The 19,960-nt window shown below is 38.4% G+C and overlaps 1 protein-coding gene across 6 annotated transcripts in view; it reads right to left on the reverse strand.

The window, feature by feature from the left end:
* AFF2 (ALF transcription elongation factor 2) overlaps positions 1-19,960 on the reverse strand; it is a 334,844-nt gene that overhangs the window by 245,480 nt on the left and 69,404 nt on the right. For all 6 annotated transcript variants that reach the window (XM_071569499.1, XM_071569498.1, XM_071569501.1 and 3 more), the window contains exon 2: positions 3,496-3,616. In XM_071569499.1, coding sequence (XP_071425600.1) covers positions 3,496-3,616 — 121 coding nt within the window. The remainder of the gene's footprint in view (positions 1-3,495; positions 3,617-19,960) is intronic.

Consider the following 19,960-nt stretch of genomic DNA (forward strand, 5'->3'; position numbering starts at 1 on the left):
CTTCTATTTCTTTCAAAAACTGTCTGCAAGAGGATCCTACTGAAAGACTAATTTGCTAGATAGCTATTGCATTATAGTTTTACAAAGAAAAGAACTAATGCACTCAAACTTACAGGCCCAATTTACAAGGGTTTTGTGAAAATTTGTATGAAACTTGAGGTTTCATAATTCATTCACTTTCTTATGCCTCATAGTTACACTAACCTCCATGGATTAGAAGCTGAGATCTTTTATATGCTAAGCTTGAAAAGCATGGAAGGGCTATACCTGAAAAAGATAAATGATTTAACATTCACCAAAGGCTCCACAATGGAAATGCTGCCCATTGGGTTCTCTTTCTCAAGTTGAACTCTTCTGAGGCAATTCCTTTGAAAAGTAACAAAAATGCTCCTACTGTTTTCTTTTAGAATACTCATCTCTGGAACTCTTTACTAATTCAAAACATTAAAAGATATCAACAATTCAGTAGTAAAATTACAGCTTTTCTCAGGAAAACTCCTGCATTGCTTTTTCAAATGTCTGTGGCCACAACACTGCAGACTCTTCTCTGATCCCTTCTGCGAAATCAAGCACGAGCAGGTTGCACCAGAGTTCCGAGGCAGGACTTGCAACCCACTTGCATTAAAGAGCAACAGAGCCCTTGCTGCCTGACCTTCCCAAATAATGCTGGATGTCATCACATTGTCAAAGGTGTTGTTTCCCCACATGAGGCAGTGGAGCTTCAAAAGGAGATGTTTATCTTTTAACATGCAAAAACGTATTTTATACACTCACAGAAGTAAATATCTCTTTTCATGTAAGTGCACACACACAAACCACAAAGAAGCAATGGAGAAACATGCACTTGTCCAAAACTATAACGAACAACTACATTTTATTTGACAGAGGGAAAGAAAGATGCTGTAACAGCTAGAGCAGAGAGATGATAGATGAAGGCAGATAATCCACACATCTGGTGGTGCACAATAGCAGTAAAGTCCATGAGAAAACCTGAGCTCCTTTCTTTGAGAAACTCTTAATATCCTCAACCTTAGTGTGATCCTAAAACAGCAGCCAGTTTTTCAGGCTTTTAATTATCAAAACCAGCAGTGGTGGTATTAGCAACCCCAACAGTCCCTTCTCTGGATACTGTTGAAGCAAATGAGGAAGGCATGATAAACAAGTAAGAACACTAGGTCTGGGAACAAAAGAACGAGAGAAAGATGTTTTCTTTTCCCTGAGACCTGATATTCCCAGCCTTTCTTGTCACTGTAGTCTCCATTTTACCTCCCACCCCCAGATCTTTCAGAAATGTCCCGGCCATACCACAAGCTGACGTTCATTAGCAGAGCTCAGCCAGCTGAGGATGTGGACCTTGTGCATATCTCAGGCCAAAAGACTTTGCTGGGCATTGTTTCATCTCATTCTGCTCCCATTGAGTGCAACCAGAAGAGGCGAGTGAAGCTTGTTATGTGCACAAGGCCTTGAGTTTCACGAAGAGAGATACTGTCATTCTTATGATACAACAGATAATGGTGGTGCATGGTTTTAGTTCCTGTCACAAAATTTTGCAGTGTTTTGCAAACTGGTCTCTCTACTGAAATCCAAGAAATCACTTGCATGCACAAAAACGTGCCTGACATGCAGGAAGGCTCAACTAAATCAGTTCATAGTAAGCTATTATTCCCATAAAGGTGCTAAAATGGGGTCTAAAGCAAAAATAATGCACTTATCAGATTTTAATAAAAACAAAAACCAAAAAGACCTCACAAACTGCCCTAGTGCATAGTCCTTATTTGGCTGAATAGGTCTGCTATGGATGACTGCAATAAACCTCAGCTGAGAGAAGCACCAACATGTTTTATTGAGGTAAAATAATTTGACAGAGGTTGATAAATTCAGTGGAATTCAGCAAAGTTTAACAATGTTTTGACAATAAAATGTATTGCCATCAGTATGTTTTATGCCAAGGTTCCTTATTAACTACTGCATGGGAGGAACATACAAAGACAAATGGAGTTAGAATGATTCACGCAGAGACCAGGGATGCAAAGATTTAAGAGGACCTTCCCCTTAAGTCATGAGATTCAGCACGGATCCCATTGCTTTCTAAACTCCTGAGTGTGGCTGGATACAATCCTAGTCTCAGACTTGGTCAATGGTCTAAGTCTAATCTTAGTCTCAGACTTGGTCAATGGTTTATGACTAAGTCTAACCCATATAATATTTACAATAATATTGAATAGCTACATGGACTAGAAATGTTTCATAGGATTAATTTAGCATAGTATCAAGTCACTTATCAGGATCTGTCATGGGTAAAGGACCTCCCTGACTTAGGCAAGGAAGGAATCTCTACCCCTGAAAGGCATCCCTGCTCAAACAGAGGGTCACCTGGTGTGCAGTCCAGCTGCACTGTGGGGAAAGATCAAGTTGGGCCAATTCTGATGGGAGTATTCACAGGGTGAAGTAGTTGCTTAATAGTCAATAGAATAGGGAGCGACATCTTTATTCTTGAACTGGTATCTTGTTCTGTACTTTGGTTACCTTGAACTTTTGAGTTTCAAAACCACCTTTTGAAATACTTTTAAAGACACCTTCAGTCCCCTGAATGTGAACCAAGGCCTTTCCAGCTGGCAAGTTCACCCCAAGGACGAAAGGCCTGTTGCTCCTCAGTCAGTTTGAACCAAAGCACACCTTGGAGACAAGTATCTGTCACACTCTTGTGGTCTATAATTATTAGACACCATTCGATAATAGCGACAGTCTTTTCTCCTCCTTTTTGGGCGATTTTCAAAGAGCCCTCATCCTCCCTTACAGCTGCTAACAATGTAAAATGGAAATATGAAGTGGTGGCCTTTCAATGGATGTCACTGATTGGGAGGAGAAAGAGATATGGAAATTTACATTCTGATGAATCCTTTAGGGAATGTCTTACTGAAAATCAAAGCAGCAGAAATCATAAAGGGGGACATCCCTTGGTGATGAAAATCTCAAGCAGCAAGGCTCCTTGGAGAGAATAAGACTTGTCATAAAAGTCCCTTTCATACCCTTGTTATGCTCCCCAAAGATTCAGTCTCCCAAAAGACTTCTTTGGATGGTTACGATTGCAAAAGAAAGCTTACGAACTCATTATTTATAGAGAGGACATTGGTTTTAACAACCGAGATATATTTTCTTCTTAAAATAAAAGAATGAAGTGCTAGCTTTGTACAAACTCCCTTACAGAAACATCAGATGCACATACTTCTACTGGAGGACTTTGTTATATGTTTAGAGGAAGAAACCCTGAACTGGACCGTACCCAAAGCTCCTGATTCTGCCAATGTTAGCATGCAAAGCTGGGCAGCACATTCACTTTGCTCTGTTGTCATGTGCTGATCTGGATAATCAGTGTATTCTAGAGTATAAGTACCAAGGCACACCTGATACTTCCATTTCTTACAGCTGAAGAGAAGCTTTATTTGTGTTTGTAGAAGACATTCTGAAAATGCAAAGTATAACAATGCAATTTACCTTGTAGGGTTCCCCGAAGAGGTTAAAACCTGAAGCAAAGAGATCTTCATCTTGCTGGACTTCCTGGTTTCTTCTCTCCCATTCCTTCCGCTTAAGTGCACTCCGGTCTTGCTCATAGTGACTGAAGAAGAGAAAGGGGAAAAAAAAGACAACACGTTACTTTCCCCATAATTTAGTTACATGTTCATAAATATTAGTAATAGCAACAAAACATCAGAAACAATGCAATTCCCAAAGACAATTCTGAAAGAATGAAACAGCCATGAAATAATTTTCCCAAATTTAAATTTGCAATAGTAAAACTATGCAAAATGGGGCAGCAGCACAGTCAATACATTTCTAAAATGAAAACAGAAAAAAATATTTTTTTCAAATTAACAGAGCATTATGCAGAGGAATAAAATATATTTTGATGTCTTTGTATGAACAGTCTGTCAACACATGTGCACCTACATACAGACACACACACGTGTGCCCACAGTGTGCCTGTGCAGAGAAAGCAAGCGTGAAGTTAAGGAAGCACAGCAACACCTACAAATCCATTTAACTAAACACCCATCCCGATGCTCCAGTTCAGCCTCATGTGATTTAGACCACCTAATTCTGTCCCACTTCATGTTAATAATTTATGTATGCCTTCACTGTTCATGTCAAGGGGGAGTTAAGAAGTGTTTTTGTAGCAGCGGGTGCCGAAACAGACCTTAGGATAGTTGATTCCAGTATCAGGTAATTCTACACACAAACACACAGAAAAGGATCCAGCACCTCAGCCTGGCAATGGTGAGTGGCACTTATCTGTGTGTCAGCTTACTTTGTGCACCTGCCAGACCTAGATGACAAGCTGAGAGACCACATTCACTTCTCCCCTGAATAGCACTGAAGTACTTTGGTCTTTTGGATTACAAACCACCTCCTGCTTCTCTGAGGGAAAAGATATAATTAAAACCCTGAAGGAGACAGAAAAATAGGAAAGGAAAGAGTAAAGCAAAAGATGCATGCTTCAACTTGCACTGACAGCCTCTCATGTGACAAGCATTAAGGGACACTTCTGTGCTTTCAACCCGTGTTTGATTTGTTATGAGGCTTTTGGCTCTGTTTCGTGTCAGCTAATTAGCTACCAAATTCCAGATGACAATTTGAATAGCAGAATTGGTATATACCCTGATGTTATCTGCAGTAAGCAGTATGTCCCTGATAGATCCTGGACATGCATGCACACAACCACACACTGCCGCTATGTACAAATGCTTCCATACAAACATACATATTACAGCTGTAACAAAGAACAGTTAATTCTCCTATCTCTGGCAAGAATGAATTAAATCTCCATAGAGCTCCACTGCACTTGGAAGATAACCAAATATCTACAACTTTTGCCTTTTTAGCTCAGCGTGATGTTGTATTGAAAGCTTCACACCGAGAGATATAATGAGGAATGAACTGCACAGTGATGAGGCTTTAACAGTGTATAAAGTCACTGATTTCTGAGTGAAACCACAATTACTAATTTGAAGCACCAGCTAATTAAAACCACAGCTATGTATTTAGCCTCTTGTTATACCTACTGCAGTTTATAATTATGAGGACCTCTTTATCTACTCAATTAAAGTTCTTATGATTCAGGCAGGTTGTGTTTGAACCTGCAAGCCCTGCAGAGAGCACAGGCAACCATATGTCTGTTGCCTGATGACTCCATGTATCCTTACACTCACATACTTGTTTCTGTAAAAGCAAGGAAAGAAAAAAGGAAAGACATGCCACACCGCAATCCCTAAATAAAAAAATATGACTTATTAATTGATTTAAGCAATTCAAGACCACTCAGACTTGGATTGAATAAGGCCTGATTATGGCCTGTAAACTGAATGCAAAGCCACATACATAGGCTGAGCTGAATGAATTCCATCCACATTTTCCTTCTACAAGTTAGAAGGATGAAAACATGCCACATTTAGTTTTATTTAGTTTATTTATTTTTAACAGTTCCTGACGCACTGACATGACTAACACCAACAGCAAGCTTCAGAACATTGTTATAATCAATCCTGGTATTTTTGCAGAAGGTATAGCACTGTTTGCTGGTTTCCTGAGAGAGACAGAAGGGAAATTGTTGTAAGAACAGTCACTTTACTCTTCAATGTGTGACCACACTGTTGACACAATGTTGCAATCTGTTTGCTCAAAGATGAAGAGGGGCAAAAACATCCTTTCCTTTCATATCCTAAATCCAGATTATAATCCACAAGTATGGGAATAAATCAGTTCAAGCTATTTCTCAAATTGGTACCCAAAGATGAGGACAAGACTCCTCCCCACAACTTTGTTGGAGTAGGGAGTTGGTTTAACCCAGAAATAATCCAGCCCGGGAGCAGGAGGAACACATTGTATTTACCCGTCAAGGGAGATCTTTCCAGGGATTTCTTCGGCAGTTTGACCCACAGACTGTGTGACTCTTGCAGCAACATCAGATTATGAAGGGATAAACCCAGTCTTGTGGATCTAGTCTGGGCAAGATTTTATATCCTGCATAAGTAATCTTTGCTTACAGGAGCAGTCCTATCCCAGGCACCGCCAGTGTTCACTTTAGAAAGAATTATTCATGAAAGTTGGAGCTGTGTTTGACAGCTTCTCAATGGCTTCCATGGCCTGGGATTTCAGGGTGAAATCCTGGGCCCATTTCAAATCAAACAATGTGGCCACGGAACACAGAGATCACAGATTACAGCACCAAACACATTTCCCCCTTCATGTGAGGTTCCAGCATTTTGTTACCTAAAAACCAGCTCTGGTAACAAGCATAAACAGGGAACCGAGTGAGGCATTGTGCCATATCCTATCTGAGAAAAAGCAGCAGATCCCTAAGACTATTTAGATAGTGTTTTATAACACATTACAAAACCACAAATTCAAAAATTATGAAAACAGCAGTGGCACAATTCAAAGTAGCATAATCACTTTAAAAGACATTAACTTAAGCTAACACAGTATTTACAATGTTAACAGCAAAAGGTTGAAAATACAGTATTTCCCAACACTACACACTGAGGTATTTCTCTTTTAATGCATTTATGAATGTTATCTATTCCATGCACCCAAGGGGTGAATGCAAAGGTGCACCTCAAGCCCTGGACCCCAACATTGTTTACAGACAACCAAACTGTGAGAATCCATGTTCTAACACAAGCAAAGCACTAAGCGAATTGCTGCCTCTGCATCAATCCAAATCCCTCTATCATACACTCTTTTGTGAGAACAAACAAAAAAGCCAAAAAACATTCAGAAAAAAAAATAGTTTCATTTTGAACTTTCCACTGACACAGGCACAGGGCACTCTTAAGTGTACAAAGTATCTCTGCAAAAGGAAGTGGTTGCTCATCCTGTCAGGTCCATTACTTGGCTTATTTCTCTGTAAATGTACTTTTACTACAGGAACACTTGACAGGGTGCTGATTGTGCCTATGGGAAGTCAAATATTGTAAGATCATACACAGATTAGGATAACAATTTATTTGGGTTCCTTGTAATCCAAAGAAGGATGATGATTAGATCTTAAAGCTGCATTGCACTGCGAACTTAATGGGATGCTCTCCAGAAACTCTTAATGCAGGCACAATGCAATCTCTGGGACTTGTGTTTAATTTTTAGCTTAACTAATGTTCTGTGAAATGCAGATATGTGATTAGTGGGGAAGGTGTCAGTGAAAACTATGGTCAGATACCATGAGGAACACCAGAGTTCAGTCTGTCTCGCTAGTATGAGAAATACCTCATGTGTCCTCTAAAGCCAGGAAAGCAGAATATCACAACACAGACTTCTGCAAACATTTTTAAAGAAAGATTTAGAAGGAAACAGCCATAGGCCACAATGTTCATTGTATCCGAGAGGGCCAGTTCCCTAGACACAACTATTAAGTGACAATGCAGTTTAAATACATGAGCTCTATTGTTTTGTTACCACTTATTAGATTAATAACTGAATTTGAATGGGCAAGTCTGTACATAAATCTGAGAAGACCAGGAATGGTGAGCAGTATGAATGGTACAAGGACACATGAGACCACTGATCTAAAAATTACCAATGTGCTGCATACAGCACAAAAAACAGCAACTACAACTCTGTTATTATTTTGGTATGTTTAACACTGGGGCAAGCTACAAATGCATTTTGAATAGCAGCACTTGATACTTCTTTACAATCAGAGCAGCAGACATCCATTTGTCATCCTTAGACAGCCTAAGGGCAGTGCTGAGCTGATGCACTGTGACAGCCCAGGTGCTCAGCCCCTGTGAGTCTGCAGTGACAGTGAGACTGTGGAGCTGCACCTTCACCCTCGGTGCAGCCCAGGGGGGCTTGCGGGGACAGTCCAGATCAATCTCAACCTCCAGATAACTGAGAAGGGGAGAAGGTGGCTGAGGCAGAAGGAGGTTATATCAAGGCAAAGGATAACAAACAGACAGGTTTTGGACTGGAAGCTAAAAATGTGGATCTGGTGATAAGAGATAAAAGTTAGACAAGCACTGGCTACAAAAAAAGGAGAACAAGAAGGAGAATAAAATTTGGGGCACTGGAAAGGACAGTAAAACATCTGTGGTGAAAGTGAAAGGATGTGGGGCAAAGGATATGGAGGAAAAAGAAAAAACCTTTTAGGACAGACTGCATTAAAGTAAGAGGTTAGAGCGAAGAGATAAAGGAAAGTTGATGAAATGAGACCAACATCTAAAGGCTGAGACTTAGCATTTGGGGTTTGTTTTCAAAGTTTTGCTAACTGAAGTCACAGAAGTCACCTCCCAAAGAACTAAGAGACTAGACAAGCCAGACAAGAACCTTTAAAGACAGGAGAAGAAGTCAGACCAGACAAGTTTACTCCACTGCAAGGAGTAGTCTGTGATATTAAGAAGTAGAAGAGAGAAAAATGATCAAACACCTAATGTTGCAGACAAATCATGAATGAGAACAGAACACTGTTCTGTTGATTCAGTCAAAACAAAAGCCCAATAGAGAAAGAATCAATAAAAAAGCTGGAGCAGAGAGGCCTTATAGCAGTGACAGACTACATCCACGAGGATCAATGAATGACATTCAAGAAAAACAGCATTTATCCACACGTTAGGGAAGAAGTAGCTGCTGTTCTCAATAATATGTCTCAATTCACAAAAATGCACACTATGATCAAATCAAACATTCCCCTGTACTAGTTCTACACCCTCCCCTCCTTAAAGTATCAGATATGCCCAAATGATGAAGGAAGTTCTCCAACTGAAATGTTTGTCATTTTTGGAAACAAGAAATAAACACAAGCTTCTGGACTAAGACACAGTGGATATAAAATGATGCGAATTTGAGAACTGAAAGTCCTTTCCCAAGGTTGTTTCTTCATAGGTTTTACTTCGCCCACAAGCACTCAGGAAGTTGGAGAAGTAAACCCAGAAACTGGACTTCCTCTCATGCTTGTACAAGCTATTAAATATGCCAAATCAAAACCCACTCATGAATATATTTCTTACATGAGAAATTCAACTCAAGACAATGAGAATTTCCCCCATGGTTAAAACACATGCTTGCATGCCCAGACCAGGGCAATTCTTTTTCAGTGTGAGCTAGAAGCATAAGATAAAAAGCATTTAACCTGGTAATAAAACAAACAACTACATTACAACAGGAATTCACCTTTACATAAGATGTCTCACCATAAGTTCACCGATTTCATGTAAAAGCAGAGTGCCACAACATTGTGTTTCCTTCATCTATTCAGCTTCTCCCAGGATAAACTCTGGTATTTCAATACATTTATTCCAAATGAAAAAGAAAAATGAAAAAGCAGCCTCAGGACTTAGATTTCATTGCAGGTGTTAAAATGTATTCAGTAAATGAGAGGAATTTCAAAATCTGATCTTTAAGTAGAAATATGGCCAACTTAACGTATCTTCCCTGCGGATCCAAAGTCTTTGTTTCACTTAATGATAAACAACACAAGCATTATCATACTTAAAATAGCAAAATTCTTCTTCCTCTGTTTATCACCACTGAATTTGCATCTCTGTCCTGGTAATTTTCCTACTTGACAGAGACAGATCAAGCCATGATAGAACAGCTTTACAACTTCTCAGTATCTTTCATATTTAACATTTACTTTAATGTTGTCATCTTCATAGCATGAATAGTTATGGAAAGTATCAAGCACAGAACATATCTATCACTGCACTTCAAGATGAATGATTTATTTTAAAATATAGAATATTCTGTCTTTGATGTTCAACAGTTCTGCAGAGAAACACTTCAGATGGTCACTGGTTATCTATCCACAGGAGCTAAATCTCTTCACAATTTGCATTAAAAACAATGCCATTCCTGTAGCACATTTAATAGAGAATACAGAAGATTAAAGCCTCTGAAGAAAATAACACCCAAGAGATCCCTGGGCAAATTATGGAAATGTAAGCTAGGAGGCTAAGGGTTTGGCTTGTATTTGTCATATTCTTCACTCTTTTTAGTTATTCCCACCCACAGCAAGTACCTGGAAAACAATTTTCTCCTCTTTTTGGCATAATGTAGCCCCAAACCTTTCCTCAACATGAATTTGGAAGGAACGATTCTGGGGGAATGGATGTCAGAGATAAGCTCCTGAAAAGTAAGCATATAAAGAATAGATGAGGTTTCAAAGGGGAGCATTTATTGTTTCCTGTATCATAGCACATTGTCTTTCAATATGATTAGTTATCAGTCTGAGTTATCAAAAACTGGGATGAAATAAAGCGCTTACGCAGTTATGCTTCATTGATGTCAGCTAGGGGAGCATGAAAATCTCCATGAAGTTGGGTAATTGATGTGTAAATCAGAGCTCAATCACTCTGTAATAGAAATGGTCCCACTGAAAGTATGGCTGTTGAACAGTATTGCAGTATGGCGGGGAAGAAAGAGAAATAGAGTCAAGATTTATTTATTAAAAAATATAACTGGCAATTTACACAATTTTCTCTTTGAGAGAGAAGTGCTGTCAGATACATTTAAATGCAATCTGTAGAACACTATATTTGGGTACCCTTATTTGGCAATAATTAACTGTTTCTGTTTTATTAAAATGCTTGGGGACACTGTTATGGATATTTAAAAAGCAAATTAAATGAACATGTTCATCCTTTGAAAGGCAACACGTGTAAATGACATCAGCAATTGTAATTTGCTTAACAATGTGTGTTCAAGGTATGTTTTGGAGTCCTATTACAGTGTTCTTGTCAGTTCAAATTTGCAGTATGAGAAACAAAAGCAAAACTGAAGGAAAAAGAGGGGGGAAAAGAAAACCAAAGAGAAAAATGTTTATAAACACAGCTTCAGAAGGACTTTAAAAGACAAACAGTCCTTAGAACATCAGACATATAAATAGCTTTCCAACATGTGGTATTTCTAAGAGTAAAGTTCTGATTCATAAATAAAAGAGCTAGTTAGGATAACATTGTGGGGTTATTTTTATTGTAATTTTTTTCTTTAAATAAATGAATGCTTATTAAGGTGTTTATATCAACTTCCCAGAAACACCTGGAAGCCAGTATTCTAGCTATGACTTGCAATAAACCAGAGATAAAATGTAGCAAAAATAAATGTGAAATTTTTGCATCAAATGAATTACATTCAGGACACTGGAGCTGGATTAAAAAGCCTTATTAGATGGGTAATGTGCTGTGACTGTAAGGGGACTGATTACTACAAGGGGGCTAAGTAGGAAAGGAGGTTCAACCTAAACTCTGAATTTCATTGCTTATCTGAGTTTAACAGGACATGACAGGTTTTAAATGGTTTTGTTTGTTTTCTTAATTTTTATATCTCCTGGGATTTGGAGCACCTTCAGAATTCAGTGATGGCAATGAAGCCTTTGCCAAAGTATATACTATATTTCACAGAATATCTCCTGACGACTTCCTAGCTGCCATCATACTTCACATGCCTATCAGCACCAGCACTCTGCGTATTAATGTGCTACAGATAAACATAGTTGTGTTTAGTTGCATGCTGTGCATCATTCTTTATACACATCAATAGCAACTGTGGCTTAGTAGTGCTACAAAGTGTATTTTACATATATTACTCCCAAGACATAACACTAATTTGATGCAATTAAAAATCTTCTGACAGTGCTTGCTATAGTCTGTTTTTCCTTCACTTGAACACCTCAAATGGTGAGACCTTTCTTGAAGATGTGTAGGTTTTGTACACGTACCGTTTTCAAAGATTGAAATGTATTTTAACATATGGAAACTCAAAATCTTTAACTTCTTATCAGCTAACACGTACAGATTGCATTCTTACATCTGTGCTGAAAAACACTCCGGAATTCTACTTTTATCTTTTTTCATATGTATAATTCAATTTTTTTCTTTAATATTGCCACTCAAAACCTTCCTGGGCCACCTGTCAGTCCACACATTTGTATTTGCTTCAAATTTTGGCAATGATACGCAATGGATGGCGGAATTGACAGAGTACAAATCTGGTCTTTTAAAAAAAGTCACAAAACAATCACTGATTAACACCTTTTGAGTACAGACGAATCAGCAGAAACAACTGCTTGAGTATTTCATCACAGAAATGGTTCTGTGGGCTCCTACAGCTCTAATAAATGCATTCATTTACTAACAGGCACCTCTACTCCCTTGAGTATTTTTCCCATGCTGTGCAGCTATTTAACCACATGTTCTTAAACTTCACATGTGCTGAAGAATACTACCACAGGAAAATTAAAAATTCAGTAGGATGACTATTTCATTCATCAATTTTAGACTGAAGAAGTTCACACAGGTCTCTGTGTGCAGTGCACATATAAAGACTGATTCAGAGACTTCAGTGCACAGAAAAATAGCCCTGTAAGTCTAATATCATTTAATTGCTTATTATTTAGGACACTGTCTGGCTAAGAAAATTATCTTTTAAATAAATTATTCTTCTCTCAGGTGAAACCCTATATAATTGTCTCAATGTGTTGCAGTAGCATCTACTGGAATGGACAGAGACGATCAAATAAATGCAAGGTGCTCACATTTCAAATTCATGTATACATGTATCCCTTTTTCAGTGCTGTTGTGAAATATAATCCTCATCTTGGGCACCTGCAATTTTCAGGAGATGCAATGATCTTGTAGCTTCGTAAGACTTAATGCTCATAAGCTTGGAAAGAACTTAGAACGTTTCAGACTCCAAATTTTAATCCTTCTTCCACTAGACCTGAAAAAGCCTCAAAGCAACAAGGTGCCTGTTACACACAGCTTAGAAAAGAATAATAATATTTTGTGCTTGTTTTTCCTAAATAGATTCAGAGTCAGCAGGTCAATGGATTACCATCATCATTGGGTTCCAGTGAGGAACATAATCTATAACAAATACGGTTCATGTCTACAGCAAACATCTAATGTTTATTCCTCATTTATAAACAGAGCATAAAGTATGACAAAGTAATTTAACCAAACCAGCACAAAGTTCATCAGCATTGCTGGGGTTTACATCCTCTCTAAGGGTATAGTTCAACTGATGCTACTGGCAAATTTCCCAGTGAATTCAATGAGGGCTGGATGGGACCTAGCCATTTAATAGCGACAAAAAAGCCAGGTCTCATAACACAGCCAGCTCTAAGCCACAGCAACTTCTTGGTATAAAGGAGCTTTACAGTTATATTCCTCATGCTAACAGAAATTTTTTATCCACTGCCAAGAGAGTTTAAAAAGTCTTAAGTACAAGCCAGAGCTGCAGAACTTCTACAGTCATTACTTATAAGATGTTGCTATTGACTGCAGAGATTTCCTGGTTGGCAAAGGTAAATTAAATGAAATCTAAGACTTTCTTAAAATGAAAAAAAAAAATCAAGAGATATACCAAATAAGTTGCCTAATCTATCCCATAGGTCATTATGACCTTGAGCTAAAGAGTGATTTATTTATTTATTTATTTATATATATTTATATCTTTTTAGTGAGGTTTTACATTGTATATGACATCTCAACCAGCTGACAGGAATAATGAAATTTACCCCTATCCCACAGTCAGCACTCAAACACACACACACACACCAGGCACACCAGGCAGCAGACCTTGTCACTGAGAAAAAGTAAACCAAATGTACCATGATCCTTGAAAAAACAACACCCTTAAATTTAAGTCGACATGGGAATGCTCTGCAATTAGGGATATGGCATGTAGGTGCTACACAAGTTTGAAATATGCCCTGGGATTTGAAAGCTAAACATGAGCACTTATATTGTAAAATATTTCTTTAGACAGAGGAAAATCATAATAAAACGCTATTTAGACTGGCTAAAACTACAACCTCGTGTCTGAAATTACTTGAATTTTTAAGGTGGGTGTGATGCAAAATATTATCCCAGTATTGCAATGCCCAGAGCCAAACAGAAACTGTATCTGTTTCCCCAATTATGTTTTGAATGTGTTTGAAATCTCACACGTACAACTGACTTCACGAATGACTGAAATATCGTGAAGAAAAGAAATATCAATGAAGAAAACAGGGCCACTTAGGGCCAAACTCCCAGAAGAAGGTCAGACCAAAGCTCTGTTTAATCCATCCTGCCTCTGACAACAGGCAAGCACCCAGAAAAGTCCCCAGAAACAGGGGAAAACCCAAAATACTGCCATTGCCCTGAAAAAACTTAGGCACATGGAACTGTGTTAAGTACAAAGGAGCTGGAATATATATATATTTAACATCTCTAGAAGACTTTTCTCCAAAGAATGCTCTCAATACTCTGTGTCAAGGAGTTTCACAACTCATCTGAAGTTACTGCCTTAAACTAGGTTTACTGCTCATATCACATCTGAAAACCTCACAGGTTTCAAAAGATGGCATTGCATTGAATATGTGAGAAATGAAGTCACATGCACTTTTGGGGGGCACCAACACCTTACTACAGGCAAAGAGAGAGGAAGCTCCTGTTCAGTCTCTGGAGAATCTCAGGCGCACATTCCCCAACACTAACGATACCCTGTACTTTCAAGACCAGACATGGGTTACTGCATCCTGAATAACAGTCATTTGCACTCCAAAAGCCTTTCTATTTTTGTCTCTTCTGCTGTCAATCAGCAAATGAATATCACTTATTTTCATAACATGAACACAATGTGTTATTTAACAAAAGTGCATCTTTTTTTTATTTCTCTACCATCAACCATTTGTCTAATAGAAATATTATACTATGTAACATGCACATATTAAAATGCAATGTAAGTTGAATCATATTCATTGGAGGCTGGCCAACTCCACCACATTTCAGTATTTAATAATAAAATAGTCTAGTGTAAAAATATGTAAACTAGCTTCCAGCCTGCTTTAATATTCACTTAACATGAGAAGAAAAGGAATGCAATTTTGTTTAAATATTAAACATTACATTTCTTCTTTTGATTATTAAAGTATTATTAAAGTTAAATGAAAATGTGTTTGCAGCCTCCTTCCTCTGAAGTCTTACAGGTCACTGTTATCACTAATATTTTGTCCCTCTAGCTGGTTTCCTTGGGGGACCCCAAAGCCCTTTACAAAACAGATCAAGCCATGCCCGATTACACTTCTGGCAAGGAGCAACTACTGTCAAGCAAAACAACGGAAGGGATGAAAGTTTACAGGAGTTGATGGCAGTCATTCAAGAAGAGATGGCTGAGGGAAGAAAGGTGAGGAATCCCAGCTCTCAGACATTAAACTTTACCATAAGACCAGCTGTAACTTGCAACCATTCATCCACCTCTAAGCTCTAAGACGACAACCATCAAGTTGAAATTTAAGACTACATAACAACACCATATAGCAGGGAGGAATTATCTTTATGTGCATTTCCAGAACACTGGGTCATACACCACAAGACAAGTTTTCTCCTGCTGAATGTCACTGGGAGAGGTCAGAAAGGATGTTCTTATTACATTTGCTGGAAGGATGGAGTATATCAAATTATTTAATTTTGTGTAGTGCCCCACTTATTTGACAAACTGATACTGCACAGGGCATAATGTCATTAGGTGATTAAAGTACAAGAGCACTCAGCTTCCCACCTCCTTTCATAGCAAGTGCTACTACAGCAGGCACAAAAATGGGAAAAGTTGTGGCTGTGAAGGCAACATAGGCCCAGTGCCATAAAACACCAAGCTCGTCCTCTCACCAGGTACTCCCACCCCGGCACTGACCAGAAAGAAGCTTCATAGTCCTGCTGAAAGAGCACAACTTCCCCTCAGCCTCCTGAAGAACTTTCAGCCCTGGCACCAGCCCAAAACCACATGTGACCTTCAAGCATCATGTCCATAGTCCTCTGACCCCAGCAGCAAAAGGACTCTGAGTAAAGCAAAGCAACATGATACAATCAAAAAAATATGATGCACTTCCACTTTTCAACTGGTATTGCCGTTGAAAGTAACTAATATTGACTTCTCCTCATTATGCCAAATGTATTAAAACCTCAGAACTCATGTTAGGAAATGTGTGCTTTGTCACACACACCCTTTAAATTTATGTTTTCTTTCATACAAACACCTAACAGGCTTTAAATAAAATAAAATCTACACATTGCCTTGTCGAAATTAATTTTAAAGAACTGTTTATCAATTTAATTTCACTGATAGACAGATTTATGAAGCAATTAACTAAATATTTGGTTTTTTCACATTTCAATTTATTATAGTAAATTAACAATTTTCCACTTGAAAGTCTTGCATTGCTACACTGAAAGCCTAAAAAAAGTATGTATTTCTATTGGTCTAGGAAGGATTCTCTCCTTTTTACAATGGGGATTATTCTCCTCATTCTAATTTAACACACTGTGTATGTAATTCAACCCCCTGCATTTCTGTATTACCCAAAAACTTGTCATTCTTTAAATGCCAGTTTCAAGCAACCAGACATAAATAAAGAATAATTACAGCTCTAAAGCCAATGTAACATCTGCTCAAGCAAACAATCCTACAGAGAGGATTTTATAGCCACATAACACCCACCTATGGTTCAGACAATTCTGAAAGACAAAACCAAAGCTCGTGGCAGATCCAGCCTGCACTCCTGAGCCACAATGTCCACATTGGGCAACATGCCCTAAAAAGAGCCAAGGGAAGGAGCAGGAAAACATGAGCCTAAGGTTAAGTTAAACACCAAGCAGAAAATTCACCCCTTCCTCTAAGGGAGCCCATCTCCTTGGCCAGCTGCCTCGCTGTGCACTGGGAGCCGCCAGCCAAGGGCCCTGGGATTGGTGGGATATGGCCAGGAGTGGATTCTGGGCACCACAGCCAGGAGAGCAGAGCCCAGCACTAACAGCCTCGATGGCAATGCACACATGTATAGCCATATTTCACATCTACCTTGACTTTTTTCATGATTTAAGCATTTTAATTAATCATTTCATCTCCAAGGAGGTCAACTGGCCATGGCCGTGTGGATCTCTTCACCATTGCTGACCAGATATTAAACACATTAAGCAGCAGTCAGAAGACAGAACTACAGCTTTATGTTCTTTTAACTGGTACTGTACCAAATTAATATCAGGAGGAATATACTCTATAAATATAAAAGCATCTGCTCACATGACTCCTTGGATTCTTTTCTCCTCTGTGTCAGCATTTCACAACCTGAACAGAAATAGTTTTTTGGTTCCTCCATACCTCAGTTGCCCTTATAGATAACAGATCTATCAATACTTACTGTTCTCATGGGTTTCTGTCACGTCAACTCATCAAGGATGAAGACTCTTGAGGCAACTATACCAACTGTATTCCTCAGTTCCATACAGATTCTGGTTAAGCATTTCCTTCAATAAAATATAGCTTGTCTACTTTTTTAAAATCATCCTGTTAATTCACTGGATTACAGCACAATCAGAGAGTATTAGTCTAAATAGGATTTTGTAGTCAGATCTGATCTAAAACATTTAACATTTTACAGGCCTGCATCTCATAATGCTGACAGAAATCATCAGGCAAAGGGAGAAACTAGGACTGTCACACCAAATGATGGGAACCTGTGATCCATCAGATAAATCCCACATTTTTTTCTATTGCTAATATTCAGAAATTTGGTAACAAAGGCTCTTCTGACAGCTGCTAATTTAGAACAATTTGCAAACACTAGTTAAGCAGTTAATTGCCATTAGCAACATGCATTGAGAAACATAGGCTTGGAGAGATTAAAGGACTTGCTCATGGCCACAGCGGCAGCAGCAAGAGTGGAACCACTTCCCATCGCCTATGCCTTAATCCTGTTACCTACAACTCAATTAACGCTCCCTTTTAATGGTAAAGAGTTACATTATTTCTATATTACAGTATCTCTATTTGCAATACCTACCAGAAAATATACCCTCCTTGTATCATGTAAGGGTTTAAAGCTGAAGTGAACGATGCCATAAATACGCTACTTGGAGTGTTTGCCTCTTTCTAGTTGTAATACCACCACAGCCACCACCAGCAGCAAAGTAAGACTTCAATTTTAGCACTCATGAGGTTAACAAGCATCAAATTAATAAAATGCTAACAAATGTAAAAGTACTCTGACTGGTTAGTAGTGAGGTATTAATTCAAACATTTGTCAAGTTCTTAAGCACTGCACAGCGTGTCATCAATCTATCAAGTTAAAATAGATTAAATATAAAGACATATTTAAACATTGTTAAACATGCAGACAACAAACAGGTACTGCTCTTCATCTCTATTCTAAAAACAAAATAAAATCACACAATCAATCAAAAAACAGTGAAAAGAAAAAAAATCAGTAAATGGCCCTCACTTGTACTTCAGGTTATCAACTTCTCCCAGATGATCATTAATTCCCCCCCAAAATGCCTTTTGCTTCAATATCTTTTGCGTAAATAGATCACCAGTGAGAGGAAAGAAGTCATGCCACTAGAAATGAACTACTGTAGAGTCTGAGTCGCACCTGCCATAACTTGCACATAAAGATTTTACAGGTGACTTACAAAGGTTGTTTTTCAATTGTATTTCTGATACCTCCTTTTTACCCTGAGCATGATAATAAAAGCAGCCAGTGGGCAAATTTGTGTGCTCACTATAACTTTGCAGAGAATGTTTGGAAATGTTCCTTAAGATGCTTTTGACGAGCTCTTGTACATTAAAAGGTTCAGGATACTGAGCCTTAATTAAGAGCTTCTTTCTAGCAGTGTGTATTTCTGATTGATGAAACAGCATTAGGCTACTTTTTTAACTTGAAGGGCAGAAAAAGATGGGAGAGAAAGAGAAAACAAGCTTTCAACCTCTACTTAAATAACTAAAAAATTCCTAACAGAGCATATGACCAAGTCCTTAATCTGTTTGCAAGACACGTGTGATGTTGGGATGCTGTGGAGAGGCCTTGCATCACTCAAGTTTCATTATCATTACAAAATATAGCAGAACGCCTTACTCGCAAGTTTATTACCATAAATAATTAAAACAAAACTATCCTTATGGTATAAAATAAATGAACAAAGTACATTATAGGGTGCATTTGTTCTGTGTTTTATAGCTGTTTCCTGGCTCTCTACATCAGAAAATTCTCGAATTTGCAATCAGCCTCCTGCTCATTAGTCCAAATCAGGAAAATTTTACTGCAGCTGGCTCAAATGACTTGTTCTGTCAAAAACAGGATCATAAGTGCTCTTTACTAGTTGCATGTGCAACATACATTTTTGTGATAAATCAGAGTATGTGATATGCAAAATGTTAAAAGGAAAACCAAAGCATAGGACTGATTGCTGAGAAAAAAATAAAACAAAGAAAAGGGAGAGAACGAAGTTCTACCTCTGAAATTAAAAATGACTGTCTGATTTCTAATTACAAAAACGTGCTGAGGTACAGATGAAATGATTAGATCTCTGCAATACTCACGCTAACAGAGTATTGTTCTCATAAGCTTGAAACTGTTGGATGCACTCATTGTCTTTGAAGTTTTGCTTTGTTCCTTTGACTTATTTTATGCAGGTCAAAGATCACCATCACTGCACATATCTGTCACTGAAGGATAATAATGCTACAACTCAGTTTGGAAGCAGGCTGGGCTGGCATGTTAAACCAGCAAGAGACACATCAATCTTTCTGTTCCTGAAGACCGCGCAGTTCAGCGCCAGGAGGTTCGAACTCAGAACTAATGATAGTTAGTAGTTTCTGCACCTTGATGCACCAAGTTAGGGCTCTCTTCTTTCAAGCAGGCTGTCCTTATGGACAAGCAAAACATGCCAGGAAAGCAAATTATCCTGCTAATCCAGCAAACACTGACAGAAACCTACTGGAGAGCAGCAGGATTGCATGGGAGCATGCAGAGAGCTATGGCAGCAAGAAAGAGCTTTCCAGGGAAGAGCAGGAAAACAGAACAGTCATCAGCAGTTGGGTAATAATCATAATTTTTGAGAACTGGAAACAGCATTATTATTTGTGCAGTACCATAAAATGTGAACTATTGTAGCATCCCTGCTGTCTGCCAAGTAACAGATCAGCACGAATCAAC

This window comes from Pithys albifrons, chromosome 14 (assembly GCF_047495875.1).
Source record: "Pithys albifrons albifrons isolate INPA30051 chromosome 14, PitAlb_v1, whole genome shotgun sequence".
Lineage (NCBI taxonomy): Eukaryota > Metazoa > Chordata > Aves > Passeriformes > Thamnophilidae > Pithys > Pithys albifrons.